The sequence below is a fragment of the Nycticebus coucang genome, chromosome 10 (assembly GCF_027406575.1).
Source record: "Nycticebus coucang isolate mNycCou1 chromosome 10, mNycCou1.pri, whole genome shotgun sequence".
In the NCBI taxonomy this organism is placed as follows: Eukaryota; Metazoa; Chordata; class Mammalia; order Primates; family Lorisidae; genus Nycticebus; species Nycticebus coucang.
Genome location: NC_069789.1, coordinates 37,623,226 through 37,645,089, shown reverse-complemented (window position 1 = coordinate 37,645,089; position 21,864 = coordinate 37,623,226). Strand labels below are relative to the sequence as shown.

Sequence of the window (21,864 nt, the reverse complement as noted above, 5' to 3'; positions counted from 1 at the left end):
TATCCAATATGATTACAGTATTTGTGTACTACTTTGGTAAGGTAAGCTAGAGACATTATCATGATTGTCAGAAGTAAAACCATATTCAGAAATATTTTCATATTTGCAGTTTTCTATATTGCAATTATCTCTGTTAATCTGTTTGAAAAGAAAGTTGGAATGTCACTTTGGGTTGCCAGATTATTTTTTACTTGACATTTGAGTAATTTGCTTAAAAATTAAATTTTTATTTAAAAATGTCAGTATGGTTCACAAAAGCTGGCTAGCTAAAAATGTTTTAGTAAACTTTAAGGGATAAAAAGTAAATCTGGAAGGGGTGTGTATAACAGAAAACTCTGTGCTTATGCAAAGGGCCAGAGCTGTCACGCAAGTCAAATGTATTAATGCCTGGTGTGTGCTTGAGGTGGATGTAAGTTTACACAGTCACTCTCACAAATGCTCCCCTGAGAAAAATGTTAGACTTGAATTTTGCTTCTTTAATGCAGAACTTCTCAAGTAGTTTGCCTCAAGCTAAGGATCTAAGCCTTGTAGGGCAGGATCTAAGGTGGCTGAAGCTTCCAGGCTGGTCACCAGAATTTCAAACAAAAAATTTTATCTGCCATGATGTAAAAAAAGTGACAGGCATAGGCAGGCATGTGAGTAATTGGGTACAAGTGCGTGGTTTAATATTGAAAACAGATATAAAAATCCTGCCAGGTGGTGGTCTGTCAGTAATTCCTGAGGAGCAGCAGTGGTTGGTTTGTATTATACACATGTTTGTTTATTCATATTCCAGGTTTTTCCTCACTCTACCCTGCCCCAGCAACACACGGGAAATGGTAGTGAGTACAGCTCTGTAAAGCTCTGCATCTGAGGTGAGGAGTGGGGCTTCAGGTGCCTTATTGCTGCTGTCACCAGGGGTTTGACCTTCAGCCCACCTTGGAGGAAGCAGGGAGGAGGACCAGCAGCAGGACAGGCAAACAGTGCTGATCAGCTCTGGTGTCATTAACCTCCATTCTTTGCTGCATTTTGACCTGGTCCATTTGAAAACATTTTCTACATAAATAAAGAACACTAGAACATTTCAGGTATTATTTACCTTCTTGAAGTTAAATGCCAAGATGTAGTGTGTTGTTTTTAAAATTTAAAAACTTACAATGTTTAAAAATTACAATGCCGTGTTTCGGTGAAGGAGTTAATTAAAATAACTAGTATATAGGTACAATGAGAAATACTAAATGAAGGGCAAGTCATTTTAAAAGCAGGAAATAAAGACAGTTTCAAGTCTGTTCTCTCTGTACTTTTCTGATCTATTATGCAGTACCTTCCCCTGCCCATTAAGTCAATATTATGATTCACTTACCAAATACTGAGTTCCAGTTATGGGTCAGGCAGTGTAGGGGCAGAAGATAACACCGCAAAAACCCCTCCCACTTTGCTGATGGGCAGGATAGGGAGGGGAGGGAAGAGGAAAACAAAGAAAATAAGTGTAATGTGGACTATGTTTGATGTAGGTAAGTGGTAAGGAGGAAAAAAGGAAGTGGAGGTAAGATGATGAATGGTGGTAAAGGGAATGAGAAGCCTTGAAAGGGATGAGAGCTCAGGGTAGGCTCTGTTTGAGTTAAAGGCTTGAAGTAAGAAAGAGAAGAAAGGAAGGGAGAGAGCAGCCAGCACAGAAGTCCCCACTGAAGGAGAAAGTGCCTGTGCAGAAACTGCAATGAAAGACCAGCGTGGCTGGAGTGATGTCAGTTGGGAGGTGGGGTAGCACAAGAGGTTGGCAAAGTCACAAGGATCAGTTAGATATACAGCCTGGTAAGCCATTGTAAGGACTGTGGCTGTCACTCAGGTGAGATGGGAGCCCAATATCTACAAAGGAGTGATGTGATCTTGACGGTTCTGGCTGTGTTTTGGGTATAGACTGTGGGGGCCAATTACTCTGCAGTAATCTAAGAAAAAGATGATGGCTTAGACAAGGATGAGGATAATGCTGGTGGCAGTAGAATGATGAGAAGTATTAGGATTCTGGAAATACCTGAAAGATGTTATTTCCTGATCGATTTGATGTGAAGTGTGATTAAAGGAGAAGAATCAAGAATGACCTCAGTGTCTTTGGCCTGAGCAACTGGAAGAACAGATTGTCATTTACTGGGATGAGGGTGAGAAGCTGCCAGAGGAGTAGTGGTGAACTTGTGAGTGTGTGTTGGGGGGCTGGGGGGCAGGGGGAGAGATGCACCAAAAGCAAGAGCAAAGATTTAGACAAATTAGGATTGAGTTGTCTATTAGACATCTAAGAAGAGATGCCAGCAAGGCAGCTGACCCTATGAAATTCAGGGAGAAAGTCTGACCTGGAGGATATAAACATTGGAGTCATCTGTGTACAGATAGAATTTCAAGCCATGGGGCGACAGAGATCATGGAGGAAACAGATAAAAAAGATTAGAGGTCCCATCACTGAGCTCTGGGGTACTAAGGCAGATGGATTGTATGGTCTGTTAATTACATTATATGCTTAGGAACTATCCTTGATCATCTGGATTTGGGGTTTTTAAGGAACAAAGGTAGTAGGGCGGTGCCTGTGGCTCAGTGAGCAGGGCCCCGGCCCCATATACCGAGGGTGATGGGTTCAAACCCAGCCCCGGCCAAACTGCAACAAAAAAATAGCCGGGCGTTGTGTGGCAGGCGCCTGTAGTCCCAGCTATTCCGGAGGCTGAGGCAGGAGAATCGCCTAAGCCCAGGAGTTGGAGGTTGCTGTGAGCTGTGTGATGCCACGGCACTCTACCGAGGGCAATAAAGTGAAACTCTGTCTCTACAAAAAAAAAAAAAAAAGAAAGAAACAAAGGTAGAGATGCTCATAAGAACTAAACTGAGGTAAAAGGCTTATTGCAGGGAGTATTTGGTCCTAGGGACTTGGTGTGAAAGTTGGCAATCCTCCCAAAGCTTTAGTAAATAAAAATAAGTAGACTTCAAAGCATTCCCTATTGAGCCCCCTCTGTATGACAGGTACTGTGATTACAAAGATGAATTTTGCATAGCATATCCTAAAGTGTCCATTAGGTGGCAGAAAAACATTCAGTAAATCAACTGTGAGCTGGCTCTTGTGCATATTCTCTCCTCTCCACTATCCTTCCCACTCTCCGTCCCCAGCGTCCCAAGGAACCCTCTGAACTAAAAGATTTATTTGTCTTTTTAATGCATAATACCATAATCATGATGGAGAGACTAGTATTTTCTTCAGAAAACCGATAGATACGACCAGTCTGTTATGTATTATATTATATATTATAGGGGTTAGCCCAGTGTATGGGGGTTGGGAATGTGTGCATATATGTTTCGTTTGGTTTGGAAATGTAGGAGTTTGGATGGTCTTGGGAGGAGTAAATTGATTGTAATGAGATTTTTCGGGCTTATTTTTTTAACTTTTGATATTTAAGCCTTTTAGCCTGGAGCAGGGTGGAAGAGGGCTCAGAAAATAGAAAACAAGAAATCCTCTTGGAAAAAAGTAGACAAGGTATTCTTAGAACTAGCCTGATATTTGAGCTTTCTGCAATATACCAAATCATTAAATCATAAGTCTCTTTCTTTTCAGTTTAGAAGTTACTTCTCTTGTTTTCCTTGGGGCACTGGTCTCCAAACTTAACTGCATGTTCGGATCACCTGAGTAGTTTCAATAAGCACTGTACCCGTGTCCCACCCACAGGGATTGTGATTTAAGTGCTGTGGAGTGTGGCCTGTGTTTGGAATTTTTTTAAAAGCTCCCAGATGATTCTAATATAAAGATCAATTTGCAAGCCCCTGGGTTTAGTTAATGCTGAATGTGTGAATATAGCAGACCTACCCACAATTCAAACACATTCCACTCTGTAAGTCAGAAACAAGAGAACACTTCCATGCCAACATATTCATGGGCTCTGTATGGCCTCAGCCTACAGAATCCTGAACCCTTAATTTATCATCTACCAGACAACTTCTAACACTAAATTTTGTATTGCTTTCAATATCAAACATAACTAATTAAAGCAAAGAAAGAAAAATACAGAGGAATTATATGAGTTACTTTTTTGAAACAAGTTTTGATTTTCTTTTGATTGTTATTGTAGAATGTATTTTCTTATGGTACTGATAATAATTCCTTTTATAATAGTAATATTCTTAGTGTATTGTTAGTCTTACATACCAAATTAAAATAGATATTTTTGCTACTCTCTTGCATCAGAAAGTAAATGGTAACACCTCTTCCTATTTTTTTTTTAACCAGGACTCTTCTGTGATATACCAACACGAAGTAAGTCAAAGAAAACCATGTGTACATGAGTCCCTAAGAAAGTTTTGAGACAGACTGTGTTATGGTCCATTATCTCACTTTTAAGAAACACAGCAGCATCCGATTCACCTGTACAAGTTTCAGCTTGCTCAGCTTATTGGTGTTGCTGGCAGAGATTTATTTGTTTCCATCCACATGGATTTTATATTTCTTGATTTTGTGTATCAGAAAACTTTCATAATGACCCACGTATCATTCAGAGGTCTCTGAACAGGGCAGATAGCACATCATCTTTCTGTGGATGACCAATTTAACACTTTACAGGGCTTTTGCAGCTCTGCCCTTTGCTATAATAATCTCAGCATTATAGCAAAAAGATATGATTTATTTTTATACATTTATACATATGGTATATGAATATGTGTGTATTCAATCATGTTCATATTATGCATAACATATTTTCAAAATTCAGTCTTCTGTCTTCGTTTTAATAGATGGCTGGCAATCCATTTACATTTATTGTGGTTATAATTTATTTGGAATTCTCATTTGGAATTATTGCTAATATTTTATGTAGTGCTTCTATTGATCATGTTTTTTCTTCACTCTCTTTCCTCTTTCTCACCTACTGTCAGATCTGTTTACCTTTAAATTGTTATCATGCATACTTAACCTATGCTATCCACCTTTTCTAAAACAATACTTAGAAGAGGTCAACTCATATTTTTTGTTATTATCTAATACTTAATGCTGCTTTGTCTTTAAATCATCCCCACTGAAATAGTGTTTTTAATAGTCGCTACTTACTGATTGACATCCTGTTTACTTCCCTTTCTTGCATCTTACCCTTTCTTACCAGTGGGTTCAGTTTTCTTCTTGTTGACACACAATATTATATATTATTAATCTTTCAGTGAAGAGGCAGGAATGGTAAACTGTCAGTTTTTATAGATCTGAAAATATCACTACATTACTCTCTCTCAGTTATTGTTTAACTGAGTAATGAATTCTTTGTTTACAATAATCCATTGTCTATTGCTGTGATATGAAGTTGGCTATTGGTCTTATTGTTATGCCTTTTGGGGAGTGATCTGTCTTTTCTCTTGTAAGCTTTAAAGTTTTCTTTAATTTTCATAATTTAGGTTTGATTTCATTTTTATTTATCCTTTTCAATATTCTGTATATTTCTCAAATTTAATAATTTATCATTCTTCAATTACAGAAAATGTATTACCATTACCTCTTCAAACATTACTTTTCCCACTCTTTCTATTTGCTTTTTTTATAATTCCCATTAAACATATATTGAACTTTCTCAGCTACTGAGAAAGTAGTAGTACCTTTCATATCTCATGACTTTTCTTTCATGTTGAATATATGTAGCTTTATGTAAGATGAGAGCTTTCCTCAGATTTCTTCACTATGTTTAATCTATATACAACTTACCCTATGTGACTATATATTTCATTCCTAGAATTTCTGCTCAGTTCTTTTTTTCTTTTTTTTTTTTTGAGACAGAGTCTCTCTATATCACCCTCAGTACAGTGCTGTGGTGTCACAGATCACTGCAACCTCAACCTCTTGGGCTTAAGTGATTTTGTTGCCTCAGTCTCCGAAGTAGCTGGGACTATGGTGCCCGCCACAAAGCCCAGCTATTTTTTTTTGGTTGCAGTTATCATGGTTGTTTTAGCGGGCCCGGCTGGGTTCAAACCTGCCAGCCTTAGTGTATATGGCTGGTACCATAACCACTGTTCTACAGGCACCCAGCCTCTCAGTTCTTTTTCAAATCAACCTATTCCTTTTGGATATTATATTTTGCTTCCTTTATCTTTTTGAACATATTAAACATACTAATTTTGATGTTGCCTATTGTCCTATTATTCCTAATTATTGGGTGAAGACTCACCCAAAGTGCTGAACCTTCATTACGTGGTTTGAAAGTTTCTGCGCTAAGCACATCCTCAGCAAGACCTGTTTGTAGTGGAGATTCAGTACACCCTGTCTTGAAGAGTTATTCCCCCAAGGTTTTTGTATTTGCATTTAACTGTATTCTCTTTATTTCCTTTTCTTACTTCTTTAGTTTAGTTAAAATTTAATGGGTTTTTTTGTTTGTTTGTTTAATTTTTAGCCAGCATTTTTGTGTGTTTGGAACAGGAATGAGAATTATCCCACATCAACTCAGCCTGTCATGTTTGCTGATATAATCTTAAAATTTATTAACTATTGATTAAGACAATAAATGTGCTTACAATATTGGAATTGTGCCTGACCTACCCACTATTCAACAAATGATAGGTAATTAATAATAGCTATCTGTTAGTAAACACTTGCTATTTGTTTGTTTGTTTTTTTTTGAGACAGAGTCTCAAGCTGTTGCCCTGGGTAGAGTGCCATGGCATCTTCATAACTCACAGCAAACTCCAACTCTTGGGCTCAAACAATCCTCTTATCTCAGCTTTTTCTATTTTTAGTAGAGACAGGGTCTCACTCTTGCTCAGGCTGATCTCAAACTCATGAGCTCAAGCAGTTCACCAGTCTTGGCCTTCCAAAGTGCTAGGATTACAGGCATGAGTAACCACACCCAGCCAACACTTAACTATTTGTTAAGAATTGTTCTAGTTCCTTTGTGTCTTTTCTCATTTCTCCTCATAACAATTTTATAAGGTTGGCCCTTTGTCATTCTATATTAACATTTTATAGATGAGAAAACTAAGATGTGGTTATTAAATAATACGATTTTAAATCAAGGCAGTCTGGCTACAGAGCTCTTCAGCTTTATTGAGACATAATGTAAATACAATAAAATGAATTAATTTTAAGTGTAGAATTCAATTTGTTTTGACAAGTGTATACACTTGAGTTAAGCACTACAGCTGTAGATATTAGAATATTTTCAATACCCTGAAAAGTTCCCTTTTGACTCTTTCTAGTTAATCTCATCTCCCTACCACCTTATCTCTAGCAAACATAGATCTGTTTTCTACTATAATTTTGCCTTTTCTAAAATTTTACATAAATGGAATTATATACTGTGCAGTCAGTGTCTGGCTTCTTTTGCTTAACATAAGGCCTATGAGAGTCACTCACAGTTTTACAAATATTATATTAGTTGTTCAATAATTTTAACTGCTGCATAGTATTCCATTAATTAGGTATACCACATTTTGTTTATCCATCAGTTGATGGGCATTTGAATTTTTTCTAGTTTGGGGTGCTCACAAATAAAGCTGCTAGTAATACAGGGTTCCCTCCACTCAGGGCTGGACAAGGACCCCATTTCCCAGGCCTAAGCAAACAGACTTTTTCTCTCCAAAGTGCACTCTCTGAATATAAGCAAGACAGGAGAAAAGCATTTTTTCCAGTATTTCATGTAAGCTGGATCTCTTCTGGAGTGGACCACTTGCCACATTTTTTCACCTGGAGCTGGAGGAAATGCATTTATTTGTTAATATGCTCATTTATCCACTAATCAACATTGAAGTCCGTCAAGTTCTAGCCAAGTGTAATTCCTAAAATAATATAAAGCCTCTAGACAAAAGACTGTGGGGGAGAGGGGGGACAATTTCTCACTTGGGTCTTCTCTCCCCCTATGGAGGCTCTGATACCTTTCTTTCCTCCTATCTAATAAATCCTATCTTATCATTGATGTCTGTGGTCTGTGGGTTCATTCTTCAAATCTCTGAGACCAAGGACCTACTTCAGAAAGAAATTCCATCAACACTATGAACTTTCCCATACAAATCTTTAGGGAGACATGTTTTCATTTCTCTTCAGCAAATGTCTAGGTGTGGAATTATAAGATTATACCTTTAACTTTTAAGAAATTGACATACTGTTGCTCCAAGTGTCTGTAACATTTCGCATTCGTACTAGTAAAGTATGAAAGTTCTAGTTGTTTCACCTACTTCCCAATAGGTGGTTTTTTTGTTCTTTTCAATGTTAGCCATTCTAGTGGGTATAATATCACATTACAATTTTAATTTGCATTTCATTAATGAATAATGACACTGAGCATCTCTTCATATGTTTATTTGCCCTCTGTAAATCTCTATTCAAATCTTTTGCCCATATTTTAATTGAGTTCTTCACTTCTACCTTTTGAATTGTAATAGTTCTTATATATTCCGAAAATAAGTCCTTTCCCAAATATATACTTTATAAATATTTTCTCCTATCTTTGCAAAGTCTGTACTCTTCACCACTCCCTAGGATTGCCTTTCAATATTTATTGAAATGATTGAGAAATTCCTTCAGGGCAAAGACCCCTTCCTACTAGCAGTTATGGGTTTTGAAGTTAGTGAAAGGTAAGGAAAACCTATTGACATTTTTGTTGGAAGATTCAAAATTTACATTTTTCACTACTAATTGAATCTCTTCCATTTTGGTACAGAATTAAGCAGTCCTGGATTTGAAGAACTTATGAAATCACAGCTGTGATTACCTCTAAACTCTCTTTATCATCCATTGAAAATAACTACACAATTCTCAGCTATATAAACACTGCTCTGGGCCACTTGCCCTAAGGTGCCCTGTTTTTTTTTTTTTTTGTTTATTTTTTTAATTTTTTTATTAAATCATAACTGTATACAATGATATGATTATGGGGCATCATACACTCACTTCATAAGCCATTTGACACATTTTTATCACAGTGGTTAACATAGCCTTTCCGGCGTTATCTCAGTTACTGTGCCAAAACATTTATATTCTGCATTTACCAAGTTTCGCAAATACCCCTGTAATATGCACCACAGGTGTGATCCCACCGATTCCCCTCCCTCTACCCACCCCCCCCTTTCCTACTTCCCCCTGTTGTTAAGTTGTAGCTGGGTTATAGCTTTCATGTGAGAGTCCCAAATTAGTTTCATAGTAGGGCTGTGTACATTGGGTATTTTTTCTTCCATTCTTGGGATACTTTACTAAGAAGAATATGTTCCAGCTCCATCCATGTAAACATGAAAGAGGTAAAGTCTCCATCTTTCTTTAAGGCTGCATAGTACTCCATGGTATACATATACCACAATTTATTAATCCATTCGTGGATCGATGGGCACTTCGGCTTTTTCCATGACTTAGCAATTATGAATTGGGCTGCAATAAACATTCTGGTACAAATATCTTTGTTATGTTGTGATTTTTGGTCTTCTGGGTATATGCCCAGCAGAGGAATTACAGGATTGAATGGCAGATCTATTTTTAGATCTCTGAGTGTTCTCCATATATCTTTCCAAAAGGAATGTATTAATTTGCATTCCCACCAGCAGTGCAGAAGTGTTCCCTTTTCTCCGCATCCACGCCAACATCTCTGGTCTAGAGATTTTGTGATATAGGCTAGTCTCATTGGAGTTAGATGATATCTCAAAGTAGTTTTGATTTGCATTTCTCTGATGATTAAAGATGATGAGCATTTTTTCATATGTCTGAAGGCCGTGCGCCTGTCTTCTTCAGAGAAGTTTCTCTTCAAATCCCTTGCCCAGCCTGCGATGGGATCCCTTGTTTTTTTCTTGCTGATGCGTTTGAGTTCTCTGTGGATTCTGGTTATTAAACCTTTGTCAGAGTTATACCCTGCAAATATCTTCTCCCATTCTGAGGGCTGTCTGCTTGCTCTGCTTACTGTGTTCTTAGCTGTGCAGAAGCTTTTTAGTTTGATCAAGTCCCAGTAGTGTATTTTTGAAGCTGCTTCAATTGCCCGGGGGGTTCTCCTCATGAAATACTCACCCAGACCAATTTCTTCAAGGGTTTTCCCTGCATTCTCCTCTAGTATTTTTATAGTTTCATGTCTTAAGTTTAAATCTTTAATCCAATGAGAGTCTATCTTAGTTAATGGTGAAAGGTGTGGGTCCAATTTCAGTCTTCTGCAGGTTGCCAGCCAGTTCACCCAGCACCATTTGTTAAATAGGGAATCTTTTCCCCACTGAATGTTTTTAATTGGCTTGTCAAAAATCAAATAGCGGTAAGTAGCTGGATTCATCTCTTGGTTCTCTATTCTATTCCAGATATCTACTTCTCTGTTTTTGTGCCAATACCATGCTGTTTTGATCACTATCGATTTGTAGTAAAGTCTGAGGTCTGGTAGTGTGATTCCTCCTGTTTTGTTTTTATTTCTGAGTAATGTCTTGGCTATTCGAGGTTTTCTCTGATTCCATATAAAACGAAGTAATGTTTTTTCAAGATCTTTAAAATATGACAGTGGAGCTTTAATAGGGAGTGCGTTGAAATTATATATTGCTTTGGGTAGTATGGACATTTTGATAATGTTGATTCTTCCTAGCCATGAGCATGGTATGTTTTTCCATTTGTTAACATTTTCAGCTATTTCTTTTCTTAGAGTTTCATAGTTCTCTTTATAGAGATCTTTCACGTCTTTTGTTAGGTAAATTCCCAAATATTTCATCTTCTTTGGCACTACTGTGAATGGGATAGAGTCCTTAACTGCTTTTTCAGTTTGACTGTTGTTGGTGTATATAAAGGCTACCGATTTATGAATGTTGATTTTGTAACCTGAGACGCTGCTGTATTCCTTGATCACTTCTAGGAGTTTTGTAGTAGAGTCCCTAGTGTTTTCCAGATACACAATCATATCATCTGCGAAGAGCGAGAGTTTGATCTCTTCTGACCCTATATGGATACCCTTGATCGCCTTTTCTTCCCTAATTGCGGTGGCTAAAACTTCCATTACAATGTTGAAAAGCAATGGAGACAATGGGCAGCCTTGTCTGGTTCCTGATCTGAGTGGAAATGATTCCAATTTAACTCCATTCAGTATGATATTGGCTGTGGGTTTGCTGTAGATAGCCTCTATCAGTTTAAGAAAAGTCCCTTCTAGACCAATTTTCTTGAGTGTTCTGATCATGAAGGGATGCTGGATATTATCAAAAGCTTTTTCTGCATCAATTGAGAGAATCATATGGTCTTTGTTTTTTAATTTGTTTATGTGCTGAATTACATTTATAGATTTACGTATATTGAACCAGCCTTGAGACCCTGGGATAAAACCAACTTGGTCATGATGTATAATTTGTTTGATGTGTTGCTGGATTCTGTTTGTTAGGATCTTGTTGAATATTTTTGCATCTATATTCATTAGTGATATTGGTCTATAATTTTCTTTTCTTGTTGGGTCTTTTCCTGGTTTGGGGATCAGGGTGATATTTGCTTCATAGAACGTGTTGGGTAGTCTTCCTTCTTTTTCTACATTTTGGAACAGGTTGAGTAATATAGGTACTAATTCCTGTTTAAAGGTTTGGTAGAATTCTGACGTGAAACCATCTGGTCCCGGGCTTTTCTTTTTAGGGAGGTTTTGTATAGTTGATGCTATTTCTGAACTTGATATGGGTCTGTTCAACATTTCCACTTGATTCTGGTTAAGTCTTGGAAGGTGGCGTGCTTCCAAGTATCGGTCTATTTCCTTCAGATTTTCATATTTCTGAGAATAAAGTTTCTTGTAATATTCATTAAGGATTTTTTGGATTTCTGATGAGTCTGTGGTTATTTCGTCTTTGTTGTTTCTGATTGATGATATTAGAGATTTTACTCTTTTTTTCCTGATTAGGTTGGCCAGAGGTTTATCTATTTTATTGACCTTTTCAAAAAACCAGCTTTTTGATTTATTGATCTGTTGTATTATTCTTTTGTTTTCAATTTCATTTAATTCTGCTCTAATTTTGGTTATTTCTTTTCTTCTACTGGGTTTGGGGTTGGAATGTTCTTCCTTTTCCAGTTGCGTGAGATGTCCCATTAAGTTGTTAACTTCCTCTCTTTCCGTTCTCTTGAGGAAGGCTTGCAGTGCTATAAATTTCCCTCTTAGAACTGCCTTTGCAGTGTCCCAGAGGTTCTGATAGCTTGTGTCTTCATTGTCATTTTGTTCCAAAAAATTGGTGATTTCTTTCTTAATCTCATCTCTGACCCAGCTATCATTCAGCATAAGGTTATTTAACTTCCATGTTTTTGTATGGGTATGCAGATTCCTGTTGTTACTCAATTCAAGTTTTATTCCATGATGGTCCGAGAAGATGCATGGAATAATTTCTATTCCTTTAAATTTACTGAGGTTAGACTTGTGACCTAAAATGTGATCAATTTTGGAGTAAGTTCCGTGGGCTGATGAGAAGTATGTGTATTCAGTTTTGTTGGGATGAAATGTTCTGTAGATGTCTGCTAAATCTAAATATTGGATGGTTAGGTTTAAATCTAAGATTTCTTTGCTCAGCTTCTTTCTGGAGGATCGATCCAACACTGCCAAGGGAGTGTTGAAATCTCCAACGATTATGGAGCTGGAGGAAATCAAGTTACTCATGTCTGTTAGAGTTTCTCTTATAAATTGAGGTGCATTCTGGTTGGGTGCATAGATATTAATAATTGAGATCTCGTCATATTGAGTATTACCCTTAACAAATATGAAGTGACCATTCTTGTCCTTCCTTACTTTTGATGGTTTAAAGCCTACTGTATCTGCAAATAAAATTGCAACACCTGCTTTTTTCTGATTACCATTTGCCTGAAATATGGATGACCATCCTTTCACCCTGAGTCTGTATTTGTCTTTTAAGTTGAGATGTGACTCTTGTATGCAACAAATATCTGGCTTAAGTTTTTGTATCCAGTCAGCTAACCTATGCCTCTTTAGAGGACAGTTTAAGCCATTCACATTGATGGAGAGTAAGGATAAGTCTGGTTGAATTTTGGGTATCGAGTTTTTCAAAGGTCCAGTGGACATTTTTAATCCTTTCGCCAGTGTGGAAGTTGGAGTTTGATCCGAAGTTTCTGATTGAGTTTACTTTTGTGGTATAGGATTGGGTTGGTCATTGTGGAGGATAGGTCTGAGAACATCCTGAAGAGCTGGTTTACTTATGGCAAATTTTTTCAACATATGAATGTCATTGAAGTATTTAATTTCTCCATCATAGATGAAACTCAGTTTAGCTGGATACAAGATCCTGGGTTGAAAGTTTTTTTGCTTTAGGAGATTAAAAGTTGATGACCAGCCTCTTCTTGCTTGAAAATTTTCAGCAGAGAGATCTGCAGTTATTCTAATATTCTTACCTTTGTACGTTATAGTTTTCTTTCGCCGGGCTGCTTTGAGAATCTTCTCTTTCATGTTAACTTTAGTGAAGCTAATTATGATATGTCTGGGAGATGGCTTATTGGGGTTGAATCGTGCTGGGGTTCTGAAGCTGTCTGCTATCTGAATTTCAGATTCTCTAGGCATGTCTGGAAAATTTTCTTTCATAATTTCATGTAGAAGGGCCTCTGTGCCCTTGGCTGCCACTTCATCAGTCTCCGAAATTCCTATAACTCTTATGTTATTTTTTTTCGAATTGTCTGAGTGCTCTCTGAGTGAGTGATCCGTTTTTGCTCTCCATTTCTCTTCCTCTTTGAGAGATTGGGAGCGTTCGAAGACTTTATCTTCAATGTCAGAAATCCTTTCTTCTGCTTGCTCCATTCTGTTACTGAGGGATTCTACTGTATTTTTCATATCTTTGAGGGCTGTAAGTTCTTGTTTCAGTGTGTCTAAGTCTTTGGTGGTTTTGTCTTTAAATTCGTTAAATTCTTGAGACAGTTTTTGAATTTCTCCTCGAATTCCTAATTCCATTTTATTAATCTTGTCTGCAAACCAAATTCTGAATTCGACTTCTGACATCTCAGCCAGTTGTTTATGAATGGGATCTTCAATCACATCTGCCGTATCTTTTCTTGGGGGGGTTGATCTATTCTGGTTATTCATGTTACCAGAGTTTTTCCGCTGATTCCGCCCCATGGTTTACTCCCTTTGGTTTTTCCCCTGGGGTTTTATCGAGGGCCCGTACAGTGTTGTGGCCTGAGAAACTGGGGCCCTGTCTGGTGTGGTGGAGCAAAGTGGTTCTGTCTTGTTTTCAGCTGGTTTCTGTTCGATCCTATTGCAACTTCTACTCTGGCTTGAAGTCTCAGCTGTGTGGAAAAATCAGCAATTAAGTCACCCCGCCTGCCCACCTCTGGCCCCAGTTGGAAAAGGAGAATCAAACCTTCCTACAATCGCACACCCAGGGCACCACCTGAAAAGTCCTCAGTCTATTAGCCCAGTTCAAAAGGTCCGAATCAACTGTCTCAATCGGCACTTGTCTCGGGTGGAAGGCTTCAAGAGGTCTCTGGGAACTGGATTACAGGGGCCTGGTGACTCCTCTGAGACAGCTCACCCCAATGCAGCGTGGAGTCAGGAGGAGCCACCCTGCAAACAGAGCAGTCTGGGAAGGTTGACGTCTCCTTCCCCACTTTGCCCCTCCGTCGGACCCAGTCACTGGTATCTCTGCAGATGGCTAACCCAGTTGCCTGCAGTGAACAGACACTCCAGGGGTTTGCACCTGCCTGAATCGCGAGGAAGTCTGCCAGGCCCCCGCAGACTGCCGCTATCTAGCAGGAGGAGATGGGGCCTGACATCTTTGAGTGTTTGATGCAGGTGATGGGAAGGAGGTGTTCACTCAGGCTTAGCCCCGTCCCTGATGGATGCTGCTAACAGAACAGAACAGAACAGACAACTTTGTGAGGTTCTGTCTCTGTTCCTGTCGTCGCCTACAGGAGACGGGCTGTTTTGAGTTCAAACGTCTTTGCTGCTGGAGAATTGCGTCTGAACACCTCTCTGGGTCGGCCCCGCCCTGGAGGCTTCCGGGTTTGTGAGCCGTGTCACCGGTGGCCTCCTCTGGTTGCCCAGGGAGACAGGGGGTGTGTCCTCAGAATATCCAGAAGTGAGCGTTCTGCCGTTAAAGAAAAAACAGCTGTTGATCTACCTCCAGGGAACTGCTGCTCTGGTGTGGGCACTCAGGCGACCCTTTTCTCCTCTGTCCCGCGCCCCAGAGTCAGCATTGAGTGGCCGCAGTTTGTGCTGGGTCCACACCCCTTAAGAGATCCCCCAAGAATCAGAACTCTTGGGGGATGGGCCCCCAGACCCGGATTGGGAGTGGGGCGGGGGGAAGCTAGAGTTTCATTCAGTTTCACGCAATACTACGGTCCGGGGAGGGCTCCTGCACTGCACCACAGGGAAGTGCCGCCAAGGCTTGATTTCCCCTCAGCAGAGTGCCCTCTCCTCGCTCACGTGTCCCAGAGTCAGCGCTGACCTGACGCAGCTCAGGCACTGTGCACTCCCCTCGAGAAATCACCCAAGGAGCCGAACTCCTGGGGGATAGGCCCTCAGACCCCGAGTGAGAGTAGGGGCTCTCAGCTCTCAGCGGGGAGGCCAGAGTCTGATTCAGTCTTGGGCCCCGTATGCCCGGGGAGGGTTGCTGCACTGCACCGCAGGGAAGTGCCGCCAAGGCTTGATTTCCCCTCAGCAGAGTGCCCTCTCCTCGCTCACGTATCCCAGAGTCAGCGCTGACCTGACGCAGCTCAGGCACTGTGCACTCCCCTCGAGAAATCACCCAAGGAGCCGAACTCCGGAGGGATAGGCCCTCAGACCCCGAGTGAGAGTAGGGGTTCTCAGCTCTCAGCGGGGAGGCCAGAGTCTGATTCAGTCTTGGGTCCCCTATGCCCGGGGAGGGTTGGTGCACTGCACCGCAGGGAAGTGCCGCGAGGCGTGACTCCCCCTCAGCCCGGTGCCCTCTCCTCACTCGCGCGCCTCAGAGTCAATGCTGACCAGTCGCAACTCGGGGACTGTCCACTCCCCTTGAGAAATCACCCAAGGATCCGAAGTCCTGGGGGACAGGCCTCCAGACCTCAGTGGGCGGGAGGGGAGCGCCGGGGATTCAGGGTTGCCGGCAAAGGATTCCCAAAGTTTTATTCAGCCCTATGTCTGGCAGGAGAACGCCACGGCACCCCAGTAGGGGAGGTAGGTCCAGTTTTTAGAAGGTCTCTCCCGTGGAATGTAGTGGGAGGGGTTTTAATTTCTGCCCGCTTGTTCAATTGTGGGGCTCCAGAGCCGGTCTCATGGGGGAGGGGGACTCCCGTCCGCTTGGTGGTGGATTTTGTACCTTTTGTTTGCGTCCTTGTGATCACAACTTGCCTCAGCGGTGTTGATGTGCGTTCTTCAGCCTTCTCTCTTGGTGAGGCTCAAGTCCACCAGGATACTTACTAAATTCCTGTCCCTTAACTCTCCTTCTGGACGGGAGCCTTTGTTGAAAGCTGGCTTCAGTCCGCCATCTTGTCTCCCCTCCCGCCCTGTTTTTAATGTACTATTTGTTCTGTTCCTTGTGGAGAAAGACAGTTTCCAGCAGTTAGAACCAAAGAAAAATGAACCACCAAAAAAAAAAAAAAAACTACTGCCAAAAGGATAATCTACTTTGTTGATGGAGACACCTTGGCAGAATACAGCTCAGAAGAGGAGGAGGAGGAGGAAAAAGAGGGTCAAAGCCTGAATTCAACCCTTGACCCTGTGAGCTTAGAAAGTCAATGTTACTGAATGGGAAGTGGGGTGTGTGTGTGTGTGTGTGTGTGAGTGAATGACAGATTGAACCAAAGTTTGTAGAAAATATAATTTTAAGCTAAGGCTTGGTCTCTTTGTTTGCTTTCTAGATCCATATAGGCAATTTATAATTTTAATAATCTCAGTTTTCTCATCTACAATAGAGAAAGCAATTACTGCTGCTGTTATTAGTTATTCTAACTTGATTTCTCTTTTTTCAGTCTAAACTTTCATGGGGGCCCTAACTACGGTTTTGGGCAGGACGAATAGTAAGCGCTTCATTTTTTAGTAAGTACTATTAAGGTTATTTTTTTCTATATTAATTATATACTTAACAGATCCTTAGAGTTAGATGAGACTTTTAATTGTTTAATCCTCTCCATGGCATGCTGAAAAAGCAATGCTCTGACTCCAAAAGCAGATGGCCTCACATCTTTAAGCAGACCCTTCCATCTTTCACCAATTCTTGTAGTAAACTTTTTATCTTGGCCCCAGTTTTGTCTGTTTTTAAAGTTCTTCCCTTTGATCCTAGTTGTCTTTCTTAGAACCATACAAAATAGACATCCCTCTTTCATAGGACAGGTTTCAAATATTTGAAGATAATAGCAAGTCTTCTCTGATGACTCTTTACCTGAACAAATTCTAAATTAAAAAAAAATTTCTAAGTTCTAAGTTCCCTCATTGTAATTACTCTATTATAAACACAAACTTTATTGACCCTTTCTAAGTGTACTGGGGCATGATGAATGGCCTACATAACTATTCACAACAGATGAAATACTCAATCTTATTTTGCTTAACTTCCATCAGTGTTTCTTTAGAACACAATTGGCAACATCTAATTATTCATTTCCTTCTAACTTGTATATCTTATGAATATGACAGCAGGGAAAACTAAGAATCTGAAAAAATATAAAAGGTAGATTTAGATATTGATCTTCATTTTTATTCATTAAGAAAATCATTACTGGTTGCCTACTACATGTTCAGCATTGTGCTGTGTCCAAGGCACAAAGACAAAAGACATTCTGTGCTTTCAAGGAGATCAGATAGATCAAGTAAATAGCATAGACCAGTAAATATAGCCGCAATTGCAGTTTGTTGTAACAAGTGTCAAGAGAAAGAAGAGCATAAGGACTTGGCCTGGGAGGTCCAGGAATACTGACATACGGCGAGGTATCTTAAGAGAGCCATTAAAGTATGACTGGCCAGGTTGGTGATCAGGAAAGTGACAAGGGAATCTTTAAATTACAGTAAAAAGTAATGATGGGGGGATTTAGTCAGATGGCATGGGTCCCCAAAACATAAGCAGTTTCACATAAGGATAGACATTTCATGATTTGAAAGCTACTGGGGACCCAAATGTACTGTATTCTGTACTCTAACCACAATCCATTGGCAGGAAAAAAAAAATGCTTTCTCCCAGAGAGCCCTATGCTTTAGTTAAAGTAAGATTGTTTAAAGAAGTAACATGTTTGAAGAGGGGAGGGAATAATAAGAGATTAGGTCAGGTAAAAGAAGGCAAAATTCAATTTTTTTTTTTTTTGAGAATCTCACTCTGTCTCCAGCGGACATTTTTAATACTTTTGCCACTATGGAAGTTAGAATTTCATCAAAAGATTCTGAGTGATTTTACCTTGGTGGTTGAGGATTGTGTTGTTCATTATGGAGGATAGGTCTGAGAATTTCCTGAAAAGCTGGTTTAGTTATGGAAAATTTCTTCAACATGTGAATTTCATTTAAGTATTTAATTTCTCCATCATAGATGAAACTCAGTTTAGCTGGATACAGGATCCTGAGTTGAAAGTTATTTTGTTTAAGGAGATTAAAGGTCAATGACCACCCTTTCTAGCTTGAAAGGTTTCAGTGGAGAGATCTGCAGTCATTCTTACGCTCTTCCCCATGTATGTAATGGTTTTCTTACTTCTTACAGCTTTCAGAATTTTATCTTTTATATTAACTTTAGTGAAATTAATTATAATGTGTTTATGAGAATTTTCATTCGGTTTTTTCATTCGGTTTGAGTCATGCCAGTGTTCTGAAACTGTCTGCTATCTGAATTTCAGAATCTCTGGGCATGTCTGGAAAATTCTGTTTAATTATTTCATGAAGCAAAGTATCTGTATTCTTTGCAGCAACCTCATCACTTTCAGGTATTCCTATAAGGCAAATATTAGACCTCTTCGAATTATCTCAGAGTTCTCTGAGAGAATGATCCATTTTTGTTCTCCACTTTTTTTCCTCTTTGAGTGTTTGGGATCATTCAAAAGCTTTGTCTTCAATATCGGAGATCCCTTCTGCCTGCTCCATTCTGTTACTGAGGGATTCTACTGTATTTTTTCTATCTTTAAGGGCTGCAAATTCTTGCTTTAATGTGTCAAAATCTTTGGTCATTTTGTCTTTAAATTCCTTAAATTCTTGAGACATCTTTTGAATTTCTGCTTTAAATTCTAATTTCATCATTTCCTCCATTTCGTTGACCCTATTTGCTATCCAAATTCTGAACTCAATTTCTGTCATCTCAGCCATTTGTTTAGGAATAGGGTATTGTACTATATCTGCCTTATCGTTTCTTCAGGAAGTTGATCTACTCTGATTGTTCATGTTGCCAGAGTTTTTCTGCTGATTCCGCCTCATGATTGTTTTTCACTATTGGCTAGGTGGTCTGGTAAGGTGAGATTGGATTGGGGTTTCCTGGGGTTGTGATTAACCAGCTGTTTGTTAAGGATCTGGGACTGATGACTGTAGCTTTTTCCCCTTTAGCTTTGCAAAGGGTCTTTACAGTATTACAGTTTGAGGCTGGGGAAACTTGCTTGGTGTGGTGGGGGTAGGTGGCTTAGTCTTGTATTCAACTGGTTCTTGTCCAATCCTGGTTGACCAGTGACGCTTGTGAAGTTTTAGCTGTGAAGAAATATAAACCATTAAGAAAACCCACCTCTCCAGACAACAACCGGAATGGGAAAATTGACCCTTCCTGTTACTACACAACCAGGGTATCACCTGAGAGGGTCCATGGGTGATTGTCTTAAGTTAGGAGTTCTGAACCAATTGACTCTGTCAGTACGAATTCTCAGGTGGGAGTTTGAAAGGTCTCCAGCAGCTAGATAGCAGAGGTCTACTGACTGGTCAGTTTTAGCTCTCTCCGGGGCTCTATAGAGTCAGAAAGGTCCGCCCGATAGCACAGTAGGACCAGGGGGCTGAGTCTCTTTCTCCACTTTGTTCCTTTTTCACGACTAATCACTGGTGACCCGGCAGGGCTTCAGTCCTGTTTCCTCCAATAATGCGAAGTGCCAGGGCTTAGCGCCTGTCAGAGTCAAAGGAAGGTCAATGTCCCCAAGGCCTAGCCACTGCCCTGGGCTACCAGCCAGCTGTGGGAACTGAGGCCTGTCTACCTCAGGTGTTCAATTTCCACTGGTGAGTGTTCCACTTGGGCTCAGTCTAATCCTGGGGGTACCAGGCCTGCAAATGCTTATCTCCCTCAGCCACTGCGCCTTTGTCCCTGCTGCTCTGCAGCACCAGTATCCCTATACAGTGATTTCTAGTTTCCTCTGGCAGTGCACAGAGTTGAGGGGGGTGGCATTTCTCCAAGATTTGACCTCAGCGTGATCACTGTATTGTTGCTGGATCTTTGTGGGACATTCCCCTGCACAGTTCCACTACCACTGCCAAAGCCAGAGAATTCTGGCTGTAGGAGCAGCTCTAAGAGCGTGCTGCACATGGATCTGGCAGCAGGGTGGGGTACACTGCATGGATTCTGGCAGTATCTAGTGCCCAGTGACATCAGGAAGAACACTACTCCACTGGTGATTCTGCTCGGGCGGGGCCCTGGCGTGGAGGCAGGGCAGGTGCAGCACACAGCTTCAGTGGTCTCCCAATGGGCGGGGCATGGCGTGTGACCTCGGTGTACTCCCAGCAGGCAGGGCACGGTGTGCAGCCTTGGCGGTCCGGGCGGGTGTGGCGTGGCGAGGCCTTGGTGGTCTCTGGGAGGGTGGGGCATGGTGCTGGCCTCGGAGGTCTCTGGGCAGGCAGGGCTTGGGCACACTATATGTGTACTTGTCATTAAGTATTTTGAAAGTCCCTTCTGATATATTCATCTGGAAAAGACCCCTTAAATATAATCCCACATAAAGACAAAAGATCTGACAAATTTCCTTCAAGTCCTAGCATTTTTTGAGAGTCAAAGGTAATGGAAATCTTTTGTCAGCCTTGAAGTTCAGTGTGGTAATAGATCACTTACAGACAAGATTAAACTCTCAGCACCTCAACCAATGGATGTTAAGTTTAGTTAACTAATTCAATTTACCCAAGTACTTGTTCTTTGTTTTAGCATGTGAATTCCTTGGTGGAAGATTTGCTGAGTTCTTTGGTCTTCCTCAACCCAAACATCAGTATGTGTTAAGCAAGTACTATAGAATACAAAATAAGGTATGTGACACCCTGACGGAGACACCAAGGGGCCTGAGATGGGAGTATTGGTTACTCCAACTTGGGGCATGTACAGAAAAGTACTTCCCACCTAGTAATCACATACTACAATTTCACTGAGCTCCCATCATCAGACTGATTTATATAACATTTTTCTAATGTTCCTTACCTCATGATACCTCTTCATATTTGCCTCCCTCCTGTACAGTGAGGATGCTACAAGGTGGGTTGCATAATAAAAAAAAGGTAATTGAGTGTGAAGACTGAGAATGCTTAAAGGAGAAGCTTCTTACATGGGGTCTCTATGAGTGGTAGTCCACAGATAGTTAGTTGTACACTTAAATATTTCCTTATTTCTCTCCATACCAGGAAAGTGACAAGAGAAGTGAAGGGAATGGATCAAAGGCCAAGGCAGCTGAGATTCCTAATTAAAAGTGTCACTTGGAGGCTGGGGACCAAGATTATGGGACCATAGGACAGGACACAGCAGAGGTCATTCCTCAGTGATGCACCTCATCCAGACAAGGCATGCTGGCAGATTCCAGTCCATGAGGCTACAGTTCTCCCATCTCTGTTCCTTGGCCACTGGTTATCATGAAACAGTACTACAGGTAGCACATCTGATCCAGCTCTGATCCTAATCTCCTTGTGATTTATTCTCAAGCATCTAGGTAAGAATAATTTTAGATACTTACTCAACACAAAATTTTATTTATAGCCACCCTACCTTGACTCCACTCCAGTGATACAAGGCCTGTTAGTATTGACATTTGACAGTAGTATAGATACCTTAAGGAACTTTGGGCCTAAGAATATGGGGATGAAATTCTCT

The 21,864-nt window shown here is 40.4% G+C and overlaps 1 protein-coding gene across 1 annotated transcript; it reads left to right on the top strand.

The window, feature by feature from the left end:
- The first annotated feature begins 8 nt into the window (after nt 1–8).
- On the top strand, nt 9–21,539 carry FAM177B (family with sequence similarity 177 member B). Its single transcript, XM_053606043.1, is given in 6 exon segments — nt 9–41; nt 16,402–16,449; nt 16,452–16,577; nt 16,829–16,895; nt 20,935–21,032; nt 21,402–21,539. Coding segments are annotated over 6 exon segments (510 nt in total).
- Nucleotides 21,540–21,864: the final 325 nt, after the last annotated feature.